This window comes from Rhynchophorus ferrugineus, unplaced genomic scaffold (genome assembly GCF_030347505.1).
Source record: "Rhynchophorus ferrugineus isolate W39M unplaced genomic scaffold, kcgeb_rfMv2 rfM4, whole genome shotgun sequence".
NCBI classification, from domain to species: Eukaryota; Metazoa; Arthropoda; class Insecta; order Coleoptera; family Curculionidae; genus Rhynchophorus; species Rhynchophorus ferrugineus.
Window position 1 is genome coordinate 19,822,212 of NW_027472583.1, and position 25,736 is coordinate 19,847,947.

At 31.4% G+C, this 25,736-nt stretch overlaps 7 protein-coding genes across 11 annotated transcripts in view; 6 read left to right on the forward strand and 1 right to left on the reverse strand.

The window, feature by feature from the left end:
- btsz (bitesize) overlaps positions 1-25,736 on the reverse strand; it is a 236,261-nt gene that overhangs the window by 118,031 nt on the left and 92,494 nt on the right. The window lies entirely within an intron of this gene.
- On the forward strand, positions 1,455-2,589 carry LOC143194827 (uncharacterized). The gene is made up of 4 exons (XM_076401555.1): positions 1,455-1,573; positions 1,674-1,839; positions 1,897-2,124; positions 2,182-2,589. Exons 2-4 carry the CDS (start codon positions 1,675-1,677, stop codon positions 2,527-2,529), a joined length of 741 nt encoding a protein of 246 aa, XP_076257670.1. The 5' UTR covers positions 1,455-1,573; position 1,674; the 3' UTR covers positions 2,530-2,589.
- Positions 4,943-6,036, forward strand: LOC143194826 (uncharacterized). Its single transcript, XM_076401554.1, has 4 exons — positions 4,943-5,019; positions 5,120-5,285; positions 5,343-5,570; positions 5,626-6,036. Exons 2-4 carry the CDS (start codon positions 5,121-5,123, stop codon positions 5,971-5,973), a joined length of 741 nt encoding a protein of 246 aa, XP_076257669.1. The 5' UTR covers positions 4,943-5,019; position 5,120; the 3' UTR covers positions 5,974-6,036.
- LOC143194825 (uncharacterized) lies at positions 10,037-11,185 on the forward strand. The gene is made up of 4 exons (XM_076401553.1): positions 10,037-10,175; positions 10,277-10,442; positions 10,499-10,726; positions 10,778-11,185. The coding sequence occupies exons 2-4, from the start codon at positions 10,278-10,280 to the stop codon at positions 11,123-11,125; spliced, it is 741 nt and encodes a 246-aa protein (XP_076257668.1). The 5' UTR covers positions 10,037-10,175; position 10,277; the 3' UTR covers positions 11,126-11,185.
- Positions 13,077-14,024, forward strand: LOC143194824 (uncharacterized). The gene is made up of 3 exons (XM_076401551.1): positions 13,077-13,274; positions 13,329-13,556; positions 13,616-14,024. The coding sequence occupies exons 1-3, from the start codon at positions 13,083-13,085 to the stop codon at positions 13,961-13,963; spliced, it is 768 nt and encodes a 255-aa protein (XP_076257666.1). The 5' UTR covers positions 13,077-13,082; the 3' UTR covers positions 13,964-14,024.
- Positions 17,273-20,519, forward strand: LOC143194823 (uncharacterized). The gene is made up of 4 exons (XM_076401550.1): positions 17,273-17,420; positions 19,549-19,714; positions 19,771-19,998; positions 20,055-20,519. Exons 1-4 carry the CDS (start codon positions 17,374-17,376, stop codon positions 20,400-20,402), a joined length of 789 nt encoding a protein of 262 aa, XP_076257665.1. The 5' UTR covers positions 17,273-17,373; the 3' UTR covers positions 20,403-20,519.
- Positions 22,547-25,379, forward strand: LOC143195688 (uncharacterized). Its single transcript, XM_076403084.1, has 3 exons — positions 22,547-22,576; positions 24,983-25,147; positions 25,203-25,379. Exons 1-3 carry the CDS (start codon positions 22,547-22,549, stop codon positions 25,239-25,241), a joined length of 234 nt encoding a protein of 77 aa, XP_076259199.1. The 3' UTR covers positions 25,242-25,379.

Consider the following 25,736-nt stretch of genomic DNA (forward strand, 5'->3'; position numbering starts at 1 on the left):
AAAAATACATACATTCGACTTTTTATAAATTGAAGTAATTTGGCATTTGGTCATAATTAGTATTTTTAGCAATATAGAATTTTAAACTAGCAATCATAAATTTCCAATTTACAGTTACCGGCAGATGATTTGCGCTTAAGGTGGTATTTGCGCTTCTATTCATTTTGTAGCTTTTCTTGCTGAAATATATGGGATTACAAGTTTACAAAATCAAACTTATGTAAAAATCGTATGAAGTCCTACAAGGCGCAGATTTAGTTATTTTATTTAGAGATGAAGAATATTTAGAGATATAACATGATGACTAAAGGTATCATTGGTAGGAATTTTTAAAAAAGAATACAGTGTTGAGAAGGAAATGGTGATTACAGTGATTTCTTCGTTTCGTAAATAAATCACCTTATTGTGAAGAAGGTGTGGCTTCAATAAGATGGAGCAAACTAAGATGAAGCAAGTTAAATAGCTCACGCCACAATCCATTTATCGAAAGAAGAATTTGAATACATTTTAAACCTGTATAATTTCACATTTTGGAGTTATTGATTGAAACATTTTCTCTAAAATAGTTGGTCTACATCGACAAGTCAAAGATAATGACGATTTGGAAGACATTCCATGTTTTGCTGAGATCGATATACGAAGTTACCGAATCGAAGTTTTTTAGTATGAATGGCAAATTATGTACTCTTAATAAAATTTATACACTTTTTATACATTTAGAGATTATAACTCTCTAAAAATAGTTATTGATTCTTATGCAATAAAGTAATAATTTAAATTTAGAGCTTTTGATACTTATTGCATTATATAGTTTGACAGATCGTATACCACATATACAATGATATCCATTGAATAAAATTTGAAATATTAGTATAAACAACTTTTAAATATACTAACCTAGTAACAATATTCCATTTAGTATTATTGAATAATATTGAATAATCAAGGAAGGATTGCAAATGAATTGTGTGTTTGTCATTAATTATTATAAAAAACTAATCAAACACTTTTATATATGTATGGTGATGCTCTTTCGGCATTTTTCCAAGCCTTGTTTTTGCTTTTGATTTTAACGAAATAAAAGTGATTCTTTTGATGTCAGTGACAGAGAAATAAATACAAAACAATGAATGCAAATAAATTGCAAGACTTATAGATGAAAATTCATACGATAATATTGAAAGTTGATCTTAACACATCATTCGCCCATATAATTCGGCAAAAGATTCGAGATAAGCCCTAATAGTTAAATAAGGAAAGTAATCAATGATAACCTAAACAAGTGAAATCTTTGAAATTTCAAAAAATGGGAAAGATCAATCATAAGGTAGCCACTATTCAAATTTTATACGGACGACAATTATATTGAGCTACACATATCAATAAACAGATAAAATGTTCTCGACATACTATTGTTCATTAAGGACACTATCATATAAAATCTAAAGAACATTCTTGAAATAATCTATTTGCCTACTTCACAACTAATATGAAGTGGGAAAAATCCTGTATAAAAGCAACAGACCGACATCTAAAAATTAGTATTATCTTGTGGGGTATAAGGAACCGTTAGGTAAGTAACCAGAACAAAAATATATTATTTCGGTAAAATTAGCTTTGTTTTTGTTACCACATATTATTATGCTTTTATATCATTTATATTTTTGTTTTAGAATGAAATTTGCTGTAGTATTTCTTGTCAGCTTGTTGGCCTATTCTGAGGCAGTTCGTTTTAACATCAGAAACCTTGATGGTGGACCAATCTGGATTGGTGTCCAAGGAAATCCTGGACACGATCATTTAGCTAATGGTGGTTTCAAACTGTCTCAGGGTGAATCGGTAAGTTATTCCTATTAAAACTAATTCTTTTTGTTGCAACCACGGATGATTTTTCAGAGAAGTCTTGATGCTGCTGATGACTGGGCGGGCAGATTCTGGTCTAGAACCTGGTGTTATGAAGATCAAGGCAACCATTGCTACACTGGAGACTGTGGTAACAAAGTTGAATGTGCCGGAGCTGGTGGCACTCCTCCAACAACTCTTATTGAAATCACGTTGAAAGGATATGGTGGAATTGATTACTATGACATCTCTTTGGTTGATGGTTACAACAGTATGGCTTCCGTATGTTACTTCAATATGTTTTCTGTAACGAACCAAAACTAACATTTCATATTTCAGATTGAACCAGTAAATGGTAATGGAGATGGCGGTGAATACAGTTGCAGAAAAGCTCAGTGCGGCACAAACATCAATCAAATATGTCCCGGAGAACTTCAAATCTGGAACCCAGAAGGATCTCAAGTTATTGCTTGTAATTCTGCTTGTAACGCCTTCCATACGGATGAATACTGTTGTGCTGGTGCTCACTCTACTCCCGAAACCTGCAAAAGCTCAGACTGGCCAGTCAATTACCCAGAAATTTTCAAAAATGCTTGCCCTGATGCTTACAGCTACGCTTATGATGACCATAAGAGTACTTTCACTTGTCAAGCCGGCGAGTACAACCTTAACTTCGGTTCCGCTTAATGTTTAAGCTCAATTATATTTATGTAATATATAAGACAATACATTCTATATTTCATTATATTTTCGGAATTTTATTTGTATATTTAGAAATATTAATATAATAAGGGCTAATAACAATATTTAACTAGAAAAATTTACAATCTTTAATTATTCAAAAAAAAAACAAGTGTTTTATATGGTATAAAAATGATAATAATCTGAAAATTTAATATTGCTATACTGATAAACAGAATACTGAAAGGTTTTACTCTATAAAAACCCTAGTTCAACGTACATTTACTTATTCTATCAAAAATTGAGTATTTATTGTTGAGTTATGTTATTTATATTTCTGAGCTGGTACCACTAAATATTATCAGACATCATCTACCTGCAGAACGACCCAGTGAATATTGCCCAAAATCGATTGTTGTGTCTGAAAACATTGATACTGTACGTTATGCGATATTGTATAATGATTTGCATTTAAAAGCATTCGCTTTGGTTAACGCATTATCTGATGCTCAAAAATTGACTCGTATTGGTTGGTTCAAAGATTAACATATAGCGATGAGTTATGAGAGATCTTAATATTCCGTATATAACAATTCTTAATAATCTATGTTGGAATAATCACCAAGACGAGCAAAACCCAACATAGTTTACTCGTGGATAAAGCATATTTATAAAATAGTTGCGCAATTAAGTGACAGTAGTTTTAGATCAGTATAAAGCGGTTAACTTTAAATAGTATGCGACCATTTGTTTGCTAGAATATTTGGGAAACTGTTATCTTAATAGAAACGCTAAAAATATTATGAAGTTTGATTTCAACGCATGAAAATGTGTATTTATTTTCTCGGATAATATGTTTGAAAAGAATGCATTCAATGTCGATTATAAATATATGATTTTTAATTATAAGGCCCAACATATAAATAACAACTGTTGTAACTAAATTGTGTGTTTTATTTGTTACTTTTTCCAATATTTAATAAACGGAAGCGAAATTCTTTATGTACGGAAGGAGTAATATTCGACCAATATAGCGAGAAGGACGGAAGATTCAATTTAAACATTTCCATGTAGATTTTCACGAGTTTTGTAACATATGGTGAAAAACTACGATGTTACATTGCTTCATAAAGGCTTGTTTCTTTCACTATTTAACTCAAACACATCAAGCACAATATATAACAATCACTCATAATAGTTTTGTTTGAGTGGTGTTTGCAATGATGAGTCGTCATAGATTTATGTATGTTAAATTTACTGTTCATTATCTTTTGATCACTCACGACTGGTGATAAATTCCATCTTGTTTTTCAACAAGGTTGATGCAGTAATGAAATTAAACAAGCTGAATGTGAGATATTAAGGAAAATCTTATTCTATTTATCTTAAATATTTATGAACGTTCTAATGTTCAATAACACGAGACAACAATCGACAATAAATACTCATAGATCCGGCTGATTTTAAGTAATTTAACCTACCCCATGGTTAAATTGACTTTGGGAATGATTGCGGTCTATTGAAAGACTTTGACAAATATTGCACGAGTATTAATTGATATCGGTGTTGGCTGTTTTTCTGTTAAATTAACGAGTCGGATTTATACATTTTCGACCTTCTTAGTTTTTAGAGGCAATATAGATCAGAATATTAGTAGTATTTAACATGCATAATAGAAAAACCTTTAACTATGCACCAAAAACATATTCGAATGCTACTATAAAAATCTATTGAAAGGATTTTGAAAGCGTTTTGATATGGATGAGGCTTTTAGACAGTCTAAAAGTTATCTTTGAAAGATTTTCTGAATGATACACTGTTTTAATATCCAGCTTTTTTACCGGATCTAGTAGATCCTTGACTTCATTTAGCTTTTCTCGCATCTTACGGAACATAAAATTCACAATCTAGAATTGTATCATACTAATGTCTGTGATTGTTACTTCATATCTTCAGCATTAAAACAATAATTTTTAAATATTTAATCCAAATTTAAGTATACTTATATCCTAAAGCTATAAAAGGCTGTGTTAGAGATAAGTACTAAGCACAAATTCAAATTTCTTGATATTATTTGCTTAGAGATACTGCCCCTTATTACAAACTAAAATCAAAGAGATATTATCCAGTTATCCAGATAATTAGGTTAAATTATATTTATGAACATTTTATATACAATATACAATACACAATACAAATGAAATATTTTGTATACAAAATATTTCAAAAATATAATTCAGTCATGGGAATTTTAATGTTCGATTAAATTAAAATAGTGCAAAAATAGCCCTTAGCCAAAATTAAAAACACTTGAAAATAATATTTTCGATCCCCTATTGTTCAGAAATGAGAGAGATAGATAAGAATTAAAAAAAAATGATAAACTTTATTTACATACTTCATAATAATTTGGTCAAGTGGACAAAATTATATATAAAAGCAACGCGTAGACAACTAAAGTTCAGTTTTATATTGCAAGGTATAAATTAGTACCAAGTAAGTAGTAGCATAGAATCATATATTTATTATTTCATAAAATATCGTAATTTTATTTATTATATAATGTTATTTTATGTGTATCATGTTTCTATTTTAGAATGAAATTCGCTATAGTATTCGTTATCAGCTTGTTGGCCTATACTGAGGCCGTTCGTTTTAACATCAGAAATCTTGATGGAGGACCAATCTGGATTGGTATTCAAGGAAATCCTGGACACGATCATTTAGCTAATGGTGGTTTCAAATTGGCTCAGGGTGAATCGGTGAGTTATCCTTTTGAATACTAATCCTGTCTGTTATAATCGCGGATGATTTTTCAGAGAAGTCTTGATGCCGCTGATGACTGGGCTGGCAGATTCTGGTCTAGAACTTGGTGCTACGAGGATCAAGGTAACCATTGCTTCACTGGCGACTGTGGTAACAAAGTTGAATGTGCCGGAGCTGGCGGTACTCCCCCAACTACTCTTATTGAAATCACTCTGAAAGGATATGGTGGAATTGATTATTATGACATCTCTTTGGTCGATGGTTATAACAGCATGGCTTCCGTAAGTTAATTTAAATTGTCACTTAATGAATTATAGTTAATTTATCCCATTCCAGATTGAACCCGTAAATGGTAATGGTGATGGCGGTGAATACAGTTGCAGGAAAGCTCAGTGTGGCACAAATATTAACCAAATTTGTCCCGGTGAACTTCAAATCTGGAACCCAGAAGGATCCCAAGTTATTGCTTGTAATTCTGCTTGTAACGCCTTCCATACTGATGAATACTGCTGTGCTGGAGCTCACTCTACTCCCGAAACCTGCAAAAGCTCAGACTGGCCCGTCAATTATCCACAAATATTCAAAAACGCTTGTCCTGATGCTTACAGTTATGCTTACGATGACCATAAGAGTACCTTCACTTGCCAAGCCGGCGAATACAACCTTAATTTCGGTTCTGCTTAATATTTGATTTTAAATATGTTTGTTTTATAGTATATAAGGCAATAAATAGAATCTTCAGTTAAATTTACAGTATTTCATTTGTTTTTATAAATACAGTCGATAAATAAAAATTAAAGATATGAATATTTAATATTCTAGTATATTATTATAGAAATCGACTTTTAGTAATTCCAAACTTGATTGCCTCACATATTGAACAATTTAGTTAAAGTTTCAGTGGTATAGAGTTGACTTGAAAAAAGTTAAAGGTTTATTGACGGAAAATATTATTACTATCCTATTACAAAGTTGTTAATTGTCAATTAAAATACAGAGTTAATAATTAATTGCTATCAAAATTGTTTAAGGATACTTGTGTTTTAGAAGCGTGTAAGTTTCAGAGACTGATAAGAATTATCGAAAATTGTAAATCCATTTACTGGTTAATATAATATTCTTCAAATCATATTAATTGTTTTATGGTAAAAGTTATTGAATAAATTAGTCGTCGTGGCACGTTTGATATAAAACACATATACAAGGACCGAGTAGACTATTTGAATGATGGTTCGAGATTTTGGCTTCAACTTATAATAAGTTTTGAGATATATTTTGGCGGTGAGATATTTCCTAAAAATGTTTCTTTATGAATACCTATCAAGTTTCAGGAAGATCTGTGAACTCATTTGTATATTTCCAGCTTCCTGCTGGAAATATGGTTTTGGAGGTTCATATTAACCAAGATATCTTTAATGCAAGGCCAGACAATTCATTAGGCAATGTGAGGAATATTTTGACCGAGCTTTTGAATTTCAGAAAGTTATACGTTCAGCGATTGCCATATTCCTTAACAAAGAAACAAAAATACATACAATCGACTTATTATAAACTAAACTATTTTGATAGTTGGCAATAATTAGTGTTTTTAAGCGATATATAATTTTAAAATGCAATAATAAATTACCAACTTACAGCTACCGCCAAATAATTTACGCTTAAGGTGATATCCACTTTTAACCATTTTGTGACATTTTTTGCTGGATTATATTTTTTTACTGGAAATATATTGGATTACAAATTTATAAAATTTAACTCGTGTAAGAATCGTATGAAGCCCTACAAAGCGCAGATTTAGTTATTTTATTTAGAAATGAAGCTTAATTTTTGTAGAATTGTTACGTCGGTACTTTCAGTTACTTTCTCAAAAAATACAGTGTCTAGAAAGAAATGGTGATTATAGTGATTATAATCTGTGCTTTCTTCATTTTGTAAATAAATCGCTTTAATTTGAAGGAACTGTGATTTCAGTAAGATGGAGCAACATTTCAAATAGATTACGCCACAATCCATTTATGGAAAGAAACCTTTGCAGAACTTTCAAATGTGTAACTATAAGTTTACATTTTTGATTTATTGTTACGTTTTATCTAAAATCGCTCGCCTACATCGACAAGCCAAAAATAATTATGACTTTTGTGCTAAGATCTTACCCATATACAAAGTTACAGAATCTTTAGAGGATATACATCTCTAAAAATTAGTGATGTTTTCTTATGCACTAAAATAATAATTTATATTTAGAGATTTTGACGCTTATTATATTAGGTAGATTGTTAGAGCATCTTCTATGTGTTATACGACGATATTCATTGATTACAATGTGAAGTATAAGTATAAACTTAAACATTCTAACCTAATAACAATCATCCATTTAGTATTATTGAATAATCACTACATAGTATAAAACAAAGTCCCCTTTTCTGTCCCTATATCCCTATGTGCGCTTAAATCTTTAAAACTACGCAACGGATTTTGATGATGACAATGACAACGTGATGTCGTAAATTAACCTATTTTTTTAGGCTTATTTAGCAATTAGCAAAAACGCTGCCTAACCCTACGAGTTAGATCAAATTAATGTACTACAGTATTGTACACCAAAAAAAAAGTCTACAAAAAAGTCCGCGATGGTATATGTTTATCTTTTAGGGATAACCTACATTAACCATTTTTATTGTTTACTTTTTACGTGAGAAAATGGCTTATTTACGAAGCTATTTTAAGCAATACGGCATTAATCCTTATCGAATTAAGTACCTTAAATACAGTGTGCAATTAATATAGATCAATATGGTTCCTTACAGCATGTAAATTAAACAAATATTTTTGGAGATATTACAAATTTAAAATTTGCATTTAAAAATGTGTAATGTAATAAAAATTGTATGAATTTAGATATTCCAAAGATAGCAGGAAATCTTCATAGTAAGAATAGGGGAAGAGGAATTGTTTTACTCCAAATTTAATGCGTGCAGGCCAAGGGCAGTAATGAATGAACCAAAAATACTGGACCGATTTTAATCATGTTTTCATTGAGTGACATAGGCATATATATTTTATGCCCGTGCAAAGTCGGAGCGGGCCGCTATGTTTTTATAAACAACGTTCATATTTTTTTCTGTAGTGTATTTAATTTAGTATCAGCATTGCACCCGTGCGAAGCCGGGGCGGGCCGCTAGTATTGAATAATCATGGAAAGATTGAAAACGAATTATGTGTTCGACATTCATTACTTTTATTGTTTCATTTGAAGAAGTCTAACCGCAATGCTAATAAAATACTTTTATAAATGTATGGTGATTTATTTTCGATATTTTTCCTAGCCCAGTTTTCGAGTTTGATTTTAACTATATAAAAGTGATTATTTTTATATCAATGACTAAGAAGTGAATGCAATGCAGTCAGTGAATGCAAATGAGTTGCAAGACTTATAGACGAAAATTCAGCTCAACTAATAATTTTCATACAGCTTAGCAGATGGTTAATCAATTGTTTTAAGTTGTTTACATGCCGTAGAAAAATGGAAATGGGTACCGCATGAATTTACTTAAAATTATATTTCAAATATTATTACTACACCATTGCTCAGTCATTGCTTAAGTTGACCAACAACCCTGATAGAAATAACGTTGAAAGGAGCCGATGGACTTGATTTTTATGATGTATCTTTAGTTGATGGTTTTAACAGCATGGCGTCTGTAATTTTTTAAAGTATCCTTAAATTAAAATCAATATATGTTATTTGAATGTTTTAGATCGAGCCTGTTAATGGTAACGGCGATGGTGGCCAGTACAGTTGTAAAATTATTACTACACCATTGCTTAGTCATTGCTTAAGTTGCAAAAAATAATAGTTTTCTTTTAGCGTATGGTGACGAATCATGTAAAGTGGATCCACTATGATAATACCAAATATAAAAATTCATGAGTTAGTCCAGGATAGCCATGCACATCGACACCGAAGCAAAACATTTAAGTCTTGTGCATATCGTAAAACAGCAAGGTGTACATTACAAAATTACAATCTACCAATCTCGAATTAAATGATCCATTATTGCAAAAAAGCTAGCAAAAGCTAGTAATAGATGTGAAGTTGTTCTCTAGCAACAATATTAGGACACATGTTACAAGAGTTATGAAGGATATATTGTTGCAGTTCGAATGGGAAGTTCCGCCACACCCTGTGTGCTCATAAGTATAGTACTTTACTGATTAGAATTAGTTCGAAAATAAATGAAAAAAGGTGGAAAATAGATCGATTGCTGCCCAACTAATCCTTGTCTAGACACGGTATCGCCATGTTGCCAAAATTTAGAAAAAAAAATGTTGTAGAAAATAATAAAAAATATATAGGTTAATACATATCGTACGAATTTTTCTCACTTAATAAATTTTAACTTAAAAAAATTGTCAGAATACATGCAACCACATAATATACATAATTATAGAATAATAAACATATTTTATTCTTAAAGTAGTCAGGCCAATAACAAGTTTAGGTAAATCCGATAAATTTTGGATCTCCTGCGAATTGTGTTTGTTACCAGACGATAAGACAGAGTTATCTATGATAACTTAAACAAGTGAAATGTTTAAAAATTCAATAAATGGGAAAATCAATCATAAAGTAGCAATTATCCAAATTTTACGCAGACGACAATAACATTGAGCTACACATATTAATAAACAGATAAAATATTCTCAACATCCTATTGTTCATTAAGGACACTAATATAGATAAGATCTATCGAACATTGTCGAAAAAATTATTTTGATAAGTTGCCTACTTCACAACTAATATGAAGTGGGAAAAATCCTGTATAAAAGCAACAGACCGACATCTAAAAATTAGTTTTATCTTGTGAGGTATAAGGAACCGTTAGGTGAGTAATCAGAACAATAAATATATTATTTCGCTAAAATTGGCTTTGATTTTGTTACCACATATTATAATGCTTCTATATCATTTATATTTTTGTTTCAGAATGAAATTTGCTCTAGTATTTCTTGTCAGCTTGTTGGCCTATTCTGAGGCAGTTCGCTTTAACATCAGAAACCTTGATGGTGGACCAATCTGGATTGGTATCCAAGGAAATCCTGGACACGATCATTTAGCTAATGGTGGTTTCAAACTGTCTCAGGGTGAATCGGTAAGTTATTCTTATCAAAACTACTTATTTTATTACAACCACGGATGATTTTTCAGAGAAGTCTTGATGCTGCTGATGACTGGGCTGGCAGATTCTGGTCTAGAACTTGGTGTTATGAAGATCAAGGCAACCATTGCTACACTGGAGACTGTGGTAACAAAGTTGAATGTGCCGGAGCTGGCGGCACTCCTCCAACAACTCTTATTGAAATCACTTTGAAAGGATATGGTGGAATTGATTATTACGACATCTCTTTGGTTGATGGTTATAACAGCATGGCTTCCGTAAGTTACTTGAAACTGTTTATAAACCAGAAATAATATTTCACATTCCAGATTGAACCCGTAAATGGTAATGGTGATGGCGGTGAATACAGCTGTAGAAAAGCTCAGTGCGGCACAAACATCAACCAAATTTGTCCCGGTGAACTTCAAATCTGGAACCCAGAAGGATCCCAAGTTATTGCTTGTAATTCTGCTTGTAATGCCTTCCATACCGATGAATACTGCTGTGCTGGTGCTCACTCTACTCCCGAGACCTGCAAAAGCTCAGATTGGCCCGTCAATTATCCAGAGATATTCAAAAATGCTTGCCCTGATGCTTACAGCTACGCTTATGATGACCATAAGAGTACTTTCACTTGTCAAGCCGGCGAGTACAACCTTAACTTTGGTTCTGCTTAATAATTAAGTTTAACTATGTTAATGTAAAATATAACGCAATACATTCAATATTTTATTAAGTCTCCGAAATTTTATTTGTATATTTAAAAATATTGTTATGATAAGGGCCAATAACTTTAAAATATTTAATTAGAAAAATTTAAAATCAGTAACTATCCGAAAAAAGTTTAATTTCTCTTTACCGGTATGACAAACTCAATTATCAGATACTTAATACCACTTTTTATTGATATATAATTAATATTGATATAATACAAAATATAATGTTCTTAAAAACACAGGATAATTAATATACAAACACTTCAATTAAGAAATTTTAAATTGATAACAAATATATCAATAAACATCAGGGATTATTTACAAGTATTATATATATTCCATACAATCTTTTTGGAAATTTTACAAACTTGGTGCAATATTAGAAGTTCATTTGTGAGTAGATTTTTGGAAATATTTTTCAAATAATTCTTGTCAAGTGTTCAATTTACGTTCATGAATACTTATGTCTGATGTTAGTTTCTGTGCCTGGACCCGGAAGAGTTATCAGAGGTTGATCAAACAACATTTTGTTTTTTTTTTGAGATATTACGTACTATACCAGAACAAGGTTATTGGGTGCAATAACTGTTAAAACTGAAATGCTAAACCTCAAAAAGGTAAACACAGTGAAATGGCTCAAGATTGATGATACAAAATTGATAACTAACCTCAACTATAATGCATTGGAAGTTAAACCCATTTATAATTAGGGTTTGCTGAATATAGTGTTATGTCTATGAGTCCCAAACCAAATGAAACCATCATTACACCTATATGAATTGTATTAAGATGTGTTACCCAGGCAATGAAAATAAAAATAATTTCTCAACATAATATCCTTCTAGCTTTGTACTATTTTCCAATCGTTTCTTCAATTTTTTAAAGCTTTTTGAACAAAACACTGCATGAGCAAAGCATGGTTACCAAGAATACTCAGATGTACAGGGTGACCGAGGGAGCCATGGTTACAAAATTTATACCAAACCTACAAACACGATTCCTGAAAGGTGTTGAGCTGATTCATAATCACCTAATTCGCCAACTACCAGATATGCTCTAAAAGCGATAAGGAACAGAAAAATTAACAGTGTTTATCCGTGCTGGGTTTTGTAAAACCAAAGCACCAAGACTATAAGACACGTTAGATTATGTTAGTTTTCAATATTTCTGAAGATGTCTGTTACTCGTACGTTATGTAATAAAATGATTTCATAAAAAAATAATAGGCCCTAATACATATTAGTTATTTATTGACAATGATAAGAAATACACTGACATTTTTTAAATATTGTGAATTTCGTAACATAACATTTTAAAGTCCTGAAAGCTTTTTAAACTTATTAGTTTTAAAAGCATGATAGCAAATTAATTTTGAAATTCACAAATTTTTAATGCAGAGGTAATTTGTGTTTACAATAAAAACCATTAAAGTTAATTATCCGTTAAATTTGATAAATAAAAACTATAACTTTCAGGTGTTTTATTTGTTGTCGAGGTTACGTGATAAAATATGAAACATATAATTACTTATATATACTTAAACTAATTAAAGCTATAATAGGTGGAAAATTGTATATAAAACAATGAAAAAATGCCGGGCACTCATCAGTATTGTGTGACTGTAAAGCAAAACAGGTAAGTGTTGCAAAATAATTTTCCAATACATATTAGAAAAGGTCTTATTAACTGGAACTCCTTTTTTGTCAAACTTTTTTTTCCAACGTTTCACAGAAAACCTTATTATAAACCATAATGATAGACATAATATTATAAAGTTGAAGAATAAATGGTTATTTTTAAATAGTCAACAATTTTGTCATATTTTAATTTAGTAGTGTTCCAAAATAGAATTAACTCTTTAAGCATAGTACTCTGTTCTTCAACTTAATTGTATTTATGTTCAAACTTTCAGGATTATATGATAATCATGCTTTCAATTTTTAGAATGAAATATTATCTTGCTTTTATATTTGGCGTACTAGCTTGTTGCGAAGCTGTGCGGTTTAATATAAAAAATTTGGATGGTGGTCAGATTTGGATTGGTATTCAAGGAAATCCCGGCCATGAAAATCTCGCTAATGGTGGCTTCAAACTAGCTCAAGGTGAATCGGTAATATAGTGTCTACCGTATGTTTTTGGATCTCAAACGGTAATACTTTATCAGAGAAGTCTTGACGCCGCTGACAACTGGGCTGGAAGATTTTGGTCTAGAACTTGGTGTTACGAAGATCAGAACAATCACTGTTATACTGGAGACTGTGGTAATAAAGTTGAATGTGGTGGAGCTGGCGGTACTCCACCAACAACCCTGATAGAAATAACGTTGAAAGGAGCCGATGGACTTGATTTTTATGATGTATCTTTAGTTGATGGTTTTAACAGCATGGCGTCTGTAAGATTTTTTAAAGTATTCTTAAATTAAAATCAATATATGTTATTTGAATGTTTTAGATCGAGCCTGTTAATGGTAACGGTGATGGTGGCCAGTACAGTTGTAAAAAGTCTCAGTGTGGTACCAACATTAATCAAATCTGTCCTAGTGAACTTCAAGTCTGGAATCCAGATCATAATCAGGTTATTGCGTGTAATTCCGCTTGTAACGCCTTCCATACTGACGAGTACTGTTGTACTGGAGCTCATTCTACCCCTGAAACCTGTAAGAGTACGGATTGGCCGGTTAATTATCCTAAGATATTTAAAGACGCATGCCCGGATGCTTATAGCTATGCTTATGATGACCATAAAAGTACATTCACTTGTCGTGCTAGCGAATACAATGTTAATTTCGGAGCTCCTTAAATCATGTAATTTATACTAAGGGAATAGGAAAATAACAATATATAGCAATTATTGAACCCTATGTCCTGTTTTAATATATTTTATTAACATTTATCAATTTCAAATATGACTTTCTGATTATGGGTATATTTCTTCCCTCATGCTCCCTCTATTACTAACCCTATCCTATAAAGTCCCTACTTTTGCTTCTATATATAGACCTATCTGCCTCACAGACCATCTATTAAAATTATTCGAAATAATTATCCTTAATCATCTCTTCTGGTCTCTGGAAACCAGTCCGCATCTCTCTAGTATTGAGTGTAATTTTAGTGCCCTCTCTACCAGATCTACTCACAATCATCTCATAGGATTTGAAAAAGATATCAAGGAATACATTCGCTGTCATCGGATCAATAAAATGCGCTTCATCTAGTGAATAGTGAGTTCATCATGAAGTAGGCTTGGATACGAAGACAACATTTTAATTATCTGCATTCGTTTGAAATTTTCTTAACAATAGATCATTCCGAGTTTCTTAGAGAGACTTCCCCTAGTCTACTTTTCCCGTAATTAAAGGAGTCCCTCAAGGCTCCGTCTTGAGTCCAGCGCTATTTATAATAATCATTTATAATAGCCACTCATCTTCATTAAAGTGTTAAACAAAAATGATAATTTTCATTGCGTAGACTATTTTTGCAAATGTTAGCAGAGTACATTTGACAAGAACATTTCCCAGTTATTTCCATAACTGAATTGCAGTGTAAATAAAACTATTATTTAGAATAACAAAATCTAGGCAAAAACCCTTCAATTGATAAAAAATCAGAACAACTTGGATTAAAAAGTTAAAATTCATTTATCTCCTAATATATAGAGACCATAAAAACTGAAAACACTATGGACCCTTTAAAGTGGGTATAGTATTAGAAAAGAATATAACAATGTGACGATGATCAGAATAGAACTAAAGTAAAAATTATAAAATGACAGAAGAGAACATTATCTCATAATTGAAATTGAAAATCTATGGTATAAATTCAAATGTATTGTGATAAAAATAGAGAAAAGAATCTGTAACTAAAGATACAAGAATAATTAATAATAAAGAAAAAAATATTGTTGTTATTGAAGAAAAACGGAGCAATACATTAGCATATTAAGTTATTTTTCAAAATCTTCATTAACAGACATTAGTTTTGATATACATTAGGCATATTTCCTAGACAAACAGTTATACTATTATTCTAAGTGTCTTATTGGCTCAAAATTGAACTAATAATATAAATATATACTATACCTCAGAGATTCTTTATTTATGATTGGTAAATAAGCATACTTGAGACATATTTTATATTCAAAAGTAATTCGTTGGAATGTATGGATATTCCTTAGTTCTGCGAATATCTGCCAGTGAGATAAAGATGCATATAAACACATGAATTAATTATATAAGCATTAAACCAAAGGGTATTTCTGTTTTAACAATAACAAGCAACTTCCCATCATTAAATATTCTCTGAAAATACGTCGAATTATAATAAATACACCGTTATTAAGAATTACGATATAATAGGTTATTTTAATTACTCATATGACTGGGTTAAATATAAGATAACATCATTAATTTTAATATGATCTTTTTTAAATTTTAGAGCGTTTTTAGCCACTCCTTAACCTGAGTTCTGATCTACGGTTTTTAACATTAGACTTACCGTTTGGAGATTGACCAGCGTATAGATCCGGTCATCCGGTCTTACCCAGCGTGGTTACCACTACTGGGCACATTTTCCTTGTTTAATTTATTTTTGTCTTATGACCGATCATAATTATTAACAATTACAAACAAAAATGTATAACTATGCTCCTGCAGGATTGGAACCGGGACTATAACAGCAATAAGAGGACCGTACTTGCATTGACCATTCCGGTTGATATGAACATAAATAATAATAATAAATAATACTAAATTGTCTAACTATTCTTCGACATATATTTGTAAATAATAAATATATAGACTTAAAAACAAGACACAAACAAGTGGTTAAGGAATGGTGTGGATCTTCTGAAAGGAATGTCGATCGAGCATCAGTTTTTTTTGGGATGGGAATGAATTTGAATATATACACACTTTTGAAACAATAAAGTCAAATTATTGTGATCTTTTTTTTGATTAACTGAAAACAAACATGGAGAAAATACCCGCTCTGAAGAACACAATGTTTGCCAGAACATCTTATTTGCCATTATTTTGTTACGAACTAACCATAATTAGTTTAAATAAACTTGAATCAAGTAAAGAGCTGGTGTAGAATGGTAGGTTGTATATGAAAGGCTTATCCAAAATTCATTATACTGACCCGATAGAAATTAGAAGATCGGTTGGGTAGATTTGCTAAATAGCCCTGAAGAATATTTATTTTTTATTTACATTTCTGAAAATTTTCGTTACCTTTCCACGAAGACATTTACTGAGAACAATTAATATAATATATATTAACAAAAATAATTTCCATAATTTTCTGACACTTTTTTCGGTCTTCCACGTCACAATACGTCACAGAAAATTTTTCCATCCTCAATTCATATAGAAGCAATATTTTCTAGTTTTGGATCTTTACAATAGCCAGGTTTTCGTCCAATAAGTCGTGCAATTTATTGTCTTCAAATTTCTGGTTTACGAAACCATTCCTCACCATCGACGTTAAAAACATCACTATTAAACTGAAATAAAAAGCGGCAATTGTGATATGATGGAGCAGCGTCACCATTCATTGTGCTACTATAAAAGTATTTGAATGAATTCGGCAGTGGATTTCTTTTAATCAAATAACAAATATAATATCAAAAATATAATTCTGATTGTTCATGTATTTCATGGCTTCGTTTGCTAACATTAAACAACTCAATAATACTAAGTGGAAAACTAAAACTAAATGTAATCTTATATACAGGGATATAAAAACCATCGAATTTATTAGTTAGGTTACATTAGATTCTCTAACGGTTGTTTACACTATAACTTCGCAGTTTCACCTATAGATGGTGCTGATCCAAATACAGGACCGTTCCTAATAACTAAATTTTGTTTGTTTCCGGCGTTAATGTCTTCATTAAGGGGACTAACATCGAGATAATATAATAATTGAAAAATAAATGTAGACTCTATTTTTATAACTCAACCTAATACTACTTTAACACAATTATAAAAATTCATGAACTTATATTTCAATCAAACAAATACATTTGAAAAAAAAATACAAATAAAACAAAAACATTTTAAAAATAACTCTTGGAAATTTCGTACATAACAGCGGCTACATTAGGTATGTAAAAAAATGTAGTTGCTGATATCGATACTCTGAATTCCTTATTCAAGATGCATACACCTTAATTAATGCGAAAACTGGTATAAAAACCACAACAAAATCATGGTCATGTATCAGTGTGGTGCCGCAACAAACTCAAGTAACATCAAGTAAGATTCTTGGCTTTTTAACTTTCGCCCCTTATCTTTACAATATAATGTTAAATACATTTAGAGAATTATTGATTTTTTAAAATATATCATCATCATAAATATCAATTTATTTAGTAATATACATATAATTTTCTACAAGGTTATTGATCTTTTAGTTACCGATACATCGAAAATTATTTAATAGTAATTAGTTAAAAGCTATTTGTTTATAAAATATATTTTAATTTCTTGCAGCATATAATACAAATTTGTACTTTTATTGGTGACTTTATAAAAGACCTTTCAACGTTCAAAGCCAATTTCAATTATTATTTTTTAATGAAACAAAAATATTATGACTTTGTTTGGTTTTCATTGAACTCATTTCATATATTTCATATATATTCTACTATTATTCAAATATAGATGTTTTTCATTTATCGCTTTTTTCAAAAATGGAAATGGAAACATAATATCGTAGCATTAGTATAAGAGGGTTCTTCATTAAAAAAACCTTGGGTGATTTCAATGAAATAACTTGTTGATAACACTTTTTTACTTCTTTGGACGGTTTATCTACAAATAACGCTCTATTGTTTGCTCAAACCCATCAATTCCAGAAAATTTAAAGATACCGTTGACTTCTTGCTTGGAAATATTTCGTTATTATATTATTGATAAATTATTAGTATGCTAAGATAGACAAACATTTATAATTAGTTTTGTACTAGTTTCAATAAATAAATTAATTAATAAAAATTATACAGAAATGACTTCATGATGTAACGTTTTATCACAGATAATAATATACTATAGAAAGGTTATTAATAACACGTTTATTTCAAAATTAAAAGCGGGATTATTAAGATTTTATCAGAAATAGAAACACAAAACTTCAAAAATCTTCAATAGCAATCGGATATAAGTTAAAATCGATCATAAGCGTCATGAAACATTAATGTTTGACGGTTCCTTAGGCATCATTTCCTCATTCCAACTTTTGCTCGCTTCGATTTTATTTGGATTGTTTATCTCTTATTTCGCAGTTAAAAAATTGTTATTGTACTACTAACGGAAAGAAAAGATAAGCGATAAAACCAAACTGGGATTTATGACATCAAGTAAAAGTAATAACCCAAAGGGGTATTAAAACGGGGTAAGGGGTACCCAATAATAAAATTATATTATTGAAATCAACTGTGCTCTATTTGCTAAGTTAATCAAAATCGTATTGATACCAAACCTACCTATGTTGTGACGATAATTTGAAGATACCACAGGGCTAGTACAACATCTTTATTATATATAAAATATATATTCTACTTATAAGCATGTGCAACAGCATTACTTCATCTAATATTTTACAAAATCTGTGCTTAAACAAGCTTTAGCATATTAGGTTCTCCTATAATTTCTTAATTTTTTCTTCAGTAACAACATTTGGTAAATTGTCGGTATTATACAACTTTTTGCGTTAACACTGTCTCTCTTATTAAGTTTCATAGGCATTCGAATATTGTAGAAATATTGTCTATACTGACTTCATGCACATTTGTACGACCAAACCCATTACATTAAATTAAATATAATTTTCCATATTATTTCGTAACTGATGAAATAACAAAATAATTGTGGACTCATATACACAATAAACGAAACTAATCAGGCCTAACCTCAAATGTTATTAAGGTGTTATTTATCTCGATAAAATAGTAAATATTACTATTACAATAATCTAGTACTGTGAATAAATTACCGATGTTCAAGCTATACTGGCTGGTTCGCGTTTTGCAAAATAAATACATTTATCTGCCTTTGAATGAACATAAACAGCTTGTTTGCAGTTTTTACCGATGTATAATTAAATTAGGTGGCCTTATATCGATACCCATCAGAATGTTTAAATGTAACAGAAAAATCATAATCCATAAATAATACTTGCACCTATGCAAATCGTCTAATGCGACCAAAACAACATTTGGGGGGGTTTAGCACGCATTTTAGAGTTACGCTATTTTAAATGTCAATTGTTATTTCAAGTAAATTTTTTCCCGCAGAAAAAACTTTCATTCCGGATAAAATAAATACTTAAAATTGTCATAAAGTATTTTTTCAAAAATAGTGATCCATTGGTCTTTACTTTTAGAATGAAGCTTGCACTTATTTTTGTAACGGCCTTTTTGGCATCCTCCAATGCCGTCCGATTCAATATCAGAAATCTCGATGGTGGCCCAGTCTGGATTGGTATCCAAGGAAATCCTGGTCACGAACATCTAGCTAATGGTGGTTTCAAACTTGGTCAAGGCCAATCCGTAAGTAGTCACAAATATATAAGTCTAAATAGTTTAAACTAGCAAATGCTTCCCAGAGAAGCATTGACGCTCCTGGCAACTGGGCCGGTAGATTCTGGTCTAGGACATGGTGTTACGAAGACCATGGAAATCATTGTTACACTGGCGACTGTGGTAACAGAGTTGAATGTGCTGGTGCCGGTGGCATTCCTCCAGCAACTTTGATTGAAATTACCTTGAAGGGATATGGCGGAGCCGATTTCTACGATATCTCACTAGTTGATGGTTTCAACTCTATGGCTTCGGTGAGTTACATTTTGTTAACTAGTTATTTGAAAAGTTGTATAATAAACTGTTCCAGATCGAACCTGTCAATGGAAATGGCGACGGTGGTGCCTACAGCTGCAGAAAAGTACAGTGTGCCACCAATATCAATTATATATGTCCTGGTGAACTACAAATTCGCAATCCTGATGGCAACCACGTCATAGCGTGCAATTCAGCTTGCAATGCTTTCCGCACTGACCAATACTGTTGCGCCGGGGCTCACTCAACTGCAGATACATGCAGAAGCTCCGACTGGTCTGTCAACTATCCGGCAATCTTTAAGAATGCTTGTCCAGATGCTTACAGTTATGCTTATGATGATAATAAGAGTTTATTCACCTGCTATGCTAACGAGTATAACCTTAACTTTGGTGCTGCTTAAAGGCAATTCAATAGTTTGAAAAATATAATTCATTTAAATATGGATTCATTTTTATCAGACTGATGTTAATAAACATGAAATTAAAATTACAAATATATAAATTGACTCGGAGTGAAATTGGTTTCTTAATTACCTTAAACCTTGATTCTTTTATTTAGTAACTGAGAAAATATGATTGGAATTTTATAAAGATAAAAAAGAAAAATCAAATTCTAAGCCATAAGTCAAAGATTTATTGTATTAAACTATTAAATATTGGTAGTACGAAACAAATTAACATAGATTAAGAGTAAAGTAATTGAATAAAATTAAAACTTAAGCGTTGTTTGCTGATAAAGGCAACTGCTTCAACATCTTCAAATTATATGCAGATCGATGAAGAATAAACAAGCTGGGTTAAAATCGGCAACGTAGTATGATAGTAAGTGCACAAGCTCAACTACTTGGGATCAGCAAAACAGGAGAAGAAAATGACATCAAAGATTGAGATGCTGCAGGAGCTTTCGCTTTTCTAAAATGATGCGTGAGAAAGAGACTTCATATACGGCGCTAAGAGATGAAGTCATTAGATTAAAATGCGACAATCTGTGCACAGGTAAGAAACAAACCCAGAGACGTAGCAATGGTTCGGAAATGTCTGTGAAAATGTCGAAGATGAACGAATTCTTCACAGAATTCTCTATCTTCGATATGTTGAATGGAAGACGCAACATCTCCAAAGTAGTCACGGATCAAGATCATAAAGAAGATCATCATGGTCTGAAAAATAAGAGACTGAAATTGTCCCAGGCCAATAGTGGCGAGATTTAGTGAAGGGCGCTCGAGCGCCAGCAATGGGTTGATGATAATGATGATGTTGAAGACGACTTTCATTTGGGTTGAAAATTGCAAAATTTGGGACAACAATTCGATCTCTCCGTTAACTAAACTAGAGATATTTATCACTATCATTCATAATCAAATTATTTTTTAATATATTGCATTTTAAAAAGGATGTAATGTACAGATGTAATAGTTAATGAGCAGAATAAATACTTATTATTTACTATATACTATTACTATTTTTGAAATGTAATTTCTTAAAGTACTACAGATCTATTATGATTAAGTATTACGTGTGACATAAAATAGAACACTACTTAAGCCAATTTAATTTCACTATAAACATCTTGAAATTCGAGACACATAAAAAATTAAGTGTCTTTAGATAAGTAGTACTAAAATAATATCAGTACAAATTACAAGTACTGATCCGCTTGGATCTTATTATCATTCGGTATGTTATGAAATATTTTACTGGCGACATATGGCACTTTTTTGGCAGACAATCATAAACAAATATCGTATCAGTAATGAGCCGAAAATCGCATAAATACTCATGTACACGTGAAGTGATTATACGAGATAGGGACCATAAGTGGATATAATAACAGTTGTTCTGGTATAGATTAATCACTAGAATTTGTAAAAGGAAAGAAGTGAGATTTATTGAGAGGGTAATGACCTTGTTTTTATTAGTTTTGTCACTTTTCATTTTTATTGACGAACATTTTCAAGCTTTATAATAATAAATATGGTAGGTAACCACTTACCAATTTTTTCATTTCTTTTTATAAAAATTGGAAGCTTCAGATCTACAGATCTACAGATACTAAGCTGTTCAATAAATTTACTGAAATGAATCGAAAAATACAAGATATGAGAATAAAAAACCTATTTATAGTTGTAAAAATCTCTTTATTTTACTATTTTATATTCCTCTACCAGTTAATAATTCTTCTACTTTAATTGAAATTCTTTTTTGATTGAAAATCGTTTTCTAATAAAATAATTATGGCGACTAAGTGAAAATTCAAATAATTTATGCATGAATTTACTAATTTAGTGATAGTTTTTAGAACTTTGAGTTTAACTTTGTGTAAAACGTGTTTTTTCAAAATTCTTGGGTCCAAATGGTCTAAAGCGTTAATCACTATTCATTCACAATATGAACTTTACATATCTAGAGACAGACATCAAAAAAAAAATCGTTTATATTAAAAAAATTTACATTCACTCAAGAACACTTTGAATACTGATCATATTTCATTATTTACTTTCACTCTAATTTTTTAAAAGTATTTTAAAGGAAGAAATCTATTGATATGGATCAAGTCAGTGTTATGCATCATATGGTACAGAATGGTACAGAATCAGCACACATATATAAACATACATACATACATATATATATATATATATATATATATATATATATATATATATATATATTGCATTTGGAACTAGCGACTGTTTACTAAATGACTACTTTGTTCGGCTGTATATATTTTTTTTAATGTATCTTGGCCGATTTCTTCGTCAATTATGGACCGATTTTCAAAATTCTTCACACTGGCACTTCCGAGGTTGTTCAATTGAAACCAAGTTAGGATTTGATGAGGCGAAGGGGAGGAAATCGAGGGAAAACCTCAAATTTCAAAGGCACGAACAATGTTTTCAAATATTTTTTATCTAAAGTAATCAAATATCGCGGTATAGTGTTATTGCTGATGTGACAAAAAATCGGAAGTAGTTCAGTGTAAAAGCCATTCAGGTTGCTTTTTAAGCACTAACCATAACATATGAGAAGTCGTCGAAACATGATAGGCAACTGTCTCAATGGTATAGTAATAATTAGAAAGGCAAGCTCACAAGCGGAGGTTGAATCAGCTAGACTAGGTAGTAGGCTCAGTACCTGAAACATTCCTTATTTTCAATTATTGTTTCTTTATTCCTATTTTTTCTCATACGGACAACTTTTACTTAAGCTATCCATTGTAATACTTAATAAAATAGTTGCGTAATTCATTGAATACATATCTAACACTAAAAAGGGTGTCACGTACCTAGGTCTTCACTTCGACCGGCCGTTGGGTTGGCATTTCCAAATTCAGAAAGCAATCCAAAAAGGTTCGGGGATAGCAAACCTGCTATCTTCTCTGATCTGCCCTTCTAGCAGACTTCCCATCTCCATCAAATGCTTATTTTACAAGATGTTAATTCGGTCCGTACTCCTCTACGGATCTAATGTCTATTTCAAGTTTGTTACACCCAACGAGGTCAAACGGCTTCAAGTTTTCCAAAATAAGCTCCTCAGGAGAATATTAAACGCTCCATGGTGTGTCAGAAATAATCAAATTCATAGGGAAACTGACACTCCAGAAATCAAGCACTTCATATCTCAATCATTCCACAAACAACAACTCAGCTCAAATTCTTCTGAAAACGGGCTTGTTCGCCAGCTGGTCGACATGTTGGGAGCTTAGAACCGCGTCACCGCTAACCTCCCCCCTTTTTCCAGGCTGAAACGACCTCATCCGTCGCTACAGTCATAACTTTTGCCCCCATACAACAGTACCCAGTTGTGTGTTAACTCAGGTTTGCGAATCAATAGAATCGCCGGGTCCTCGTGCCCAATAACGGCTGCCCGATCAGCGGGTGCCATATCCCCAAATTTAATGCAGTAGCAGTAGTGATCCACAGGCGTCAACTGCGAGGCGGTTTCGGTTTAGTGTATTGGTAAGCCCAGAGGCTGTCCCACATAACCCGGTCCAACTTGTCACTCCACGGCTTGTCTCCGCGACCAGGTATGCGTCATGCATTCCACCGCCTGGTTTTTAAAGCCAGAACAAAAAAAAACTAAAAAGAGAAAAATAAAATATATATACAAAAAAAATTGAACCGACTTAAAAATAATAAATAGGGAACTCACTAAAGTATAAAAAAATAATCACAAGAAAACACTGATTTGTAATTAACCTGATTCTGAATTATGCATCAGTATTTTATTGCACGTTATGATCTCTGATGGATGGAATCATACTCTATGTCACTTATTTATGGTTATTTAATACAATAAAAACTAAATTTTGTCTTGATTTTTTCTCAGTGTTTACTAATTTTAATTATAAATTTATTTTAATTTAACAATCATTAACACAACTAAATAATTGATGATAATGGCACAAACAAATGTGTTTAACTGTAATTGTATATTAATACTTGCTACTTCAATTAATTTTTTATTTCAAAGGACTGTAATCATCGATAAGAGTATGTTTGAAAAGGGAAGTTAAAATACCGTAAAAACATCAATAATCTTTAGCACTCTAGCAGACAAAGACGCGTTAGTAATTATCTTGAGTAATTAGTGGAATCACGCACACACAAGAGAAAAGTTTCGTTGATGAAAATAATATTGAGTGCTTCCTTGATTGATTCATCTATTACTTATGGTTCAATTATTTTTTTACTTTTCATTAAGTTTTCTAATGTTATTAATGAGCTTTGATGTTAATGATGGAAGAGTTTGATTAATAAACACGTCTGGAAAATCTTAGATTATACTTAAAACGGTTTTTTTTGCAGTATGTAAATCTGTCTGGTTTTTATTGTCACGTTGGTGGCATATTCTGAAATTTTAATATCAGAAATCTGGATGGAGGACCAATCTGGATTGCGATCCAGGGAAACCCTGCACACGATCATCTAGCTGATGGTGGAACTATTTCAAAGGGAATCGGTAACTTGGTACTAAGAAGAACAAATTAATCATTGCAATAACTGGAGATTGCGGCAACAGAATCGAATGTGCCAGAGTTACTGATACTCCTCCAACTACTCTTATTGAAACCATCCTGAAACGATATGGCGGATTTGACTATTATCATATATTATTGGTTGATGGTTATAACACCATGGCTTTCGTCAGTTAATTGAAACTGGTACTTAATAAACCAGAGTTAATGTATTATATTTCAGACTAAAGCCGTAAATGGTAATAGTGATGGTGGTGAATAGCTCAGTGGAAAGCTTAGTGCGGTACAAATATCAACCAAATTTGTTCCGGTGAACTCCAAATCTGGAATCCAGAACGAACCCAAGTTATTGCTTGTAATTATGCTTATAACGCTTTCCATATCGACGAATACTGCTATGCTGGAGTTCATTCTAGTTCCGAAACCTGCAGAATCTCAGAGTAACCCGTCGATTATCCAAAATTGTTGTAAAAAGCTTGATGTATGCAGCTACGACTATAAGACCTTTACTTGTCAAGCCAGCGAGTACAATCTTAACTTTGGTTCTGCTTAAAATTTAAGTTTAAAATTAGTTGTTTTAAAACATAAAGGGCAATAAATCGAATATTAATAAATAGTTCTTTTTTAAAATCCATGGTAATATTTAATACATGTTATCATAACCGCCTAGAAGATCAGAATCAAATGTATAAGTCTTATAAATAATATACAACAAGAAATAATTCTGTTATTTTTGCTTTTTTGACTATATTTATCT

Bases quoted from the DNA above. Each gene is read 5' to 3' on its own strand.
- LOC143194827 (XM_076401555.1), top strand. From the start codon at position 1,675: ATGAAATTTGCTGTAGTATTTCTTGTCAGCTTGTTGGCCTATTCTGAG. The intron at 1,840-1,896 runs GTAAGTTATTCC...ATGATTTTTCAG, and splicing joins AACTGTCTCAGGGTGAATCG to AGAAGTCTTGATGCTGCTGA. The intron at 2,125-2,181 runs GTATGTTACTTC...TTCATATTTCAG, and splicing joins GTTACAACAGTATGGCTTCC to ATTGAACCAGTAAATGGTAA.
- LOC143194826 (XM_076401554.1), top strand. From the start codon at position 5,121: ATGAAATTCGCTATAGTATTCGTTATCAGCTTGTTGGCCTATACTGAG. The intron at 5,286-5,342 runs GTGAGTTATCCT...ATGATTTTTCAG, and splicing joins AATTGGCTCAGGGTGAATCG to AGAAGTCTTGATGCCGCTGA. The intron at 5,571-5,625 runs GTAAGTTAATTT...ATCCCATTCCAG, and splicing joins GTTATAACAGCATGGCTTCC to ATTGAACCCGTAAATGGTAA.
- LOC143194825 (XM_076401553.1), top strand. From the start codon at position 10,278: ATGAAATTTGCTCTAGTATTTCTTGTCAGCTTGTTGGCCTATTCTGAG. The intron at 10,443-10,498 runs GTAAGTTATTCT...ATGATTTTTCAG, and splicing joins AACTGTCTCAGGGTGAATCG to AGAAGTCTTGATGCTGCTGA. The intron at 10,727-10,777 runs GTAAGTTACTTG...TTCACATTCCAG, and splicing joins GTTATAACAGCATGGCTTCC to ATTGAACCCGTAAATGGTAA.
- LOC143194824 (XM_076401551.1), top strand. From the start codon at position 13,083: ATGATAATCATGCTTTCAATTTTTAGAATGAAATATTATCTTGCTTTT. The intron at 13,275-13,328 runs GTAATATAGTGT...ATACTTTATCAG, and splicing joins AACTAGCTCAAGGTGAATCG to AGAAGTCTTGACGCCGCTGA. The intron at 13,557-13,615 runs GTAAGATTTTTT...TGAATGTTTTAG, and splicing joins GTTTTAACAGCATGGCGTCT to ATCGAGCCTGTTAATGGTAA.
- LOC143194823 (XM_076401550.1), top strand. From the start codon at position 17,374: ATGGTCATGTATCAGTGTGGTGCCGCAACAAACTCAAGTAACATCAA. The intron at 19,715-19,770 runs GTAAGTAGTCAC...AATGCTTCCCAG, and splicing joins AACTTGGTCAAGGCCAATCC to AGAAGCATTGACGCTCCTGG. The intron at 19,999-20,054 runs GTGAGTTACATT...AAACTGTTCCAG, and splicing joins GTTTCAACTCTATGGCTTCG to ATCGAACCTGTCAATGGAAA.
- LOC143195688 (XM_076403084.1), top strand. From the start codon at position 22,547: ATGGATCAAGTCAGTGTTATGCATCATATG. The intron at 22,577-24,982 runs GTACAGAATGGT...GGTACTAAGAAG, and splicing joins TCAGTGTTATGCATCATATG to AACAAATTAATCATTGCAAT. The intron at 25,148-25,202 runs GTCAGTTAATTG...ATTATATTTCAG, and splicing joins GTTATAACACCATGGCTTTC to ACTAAAGCCGTAAATGGTAA.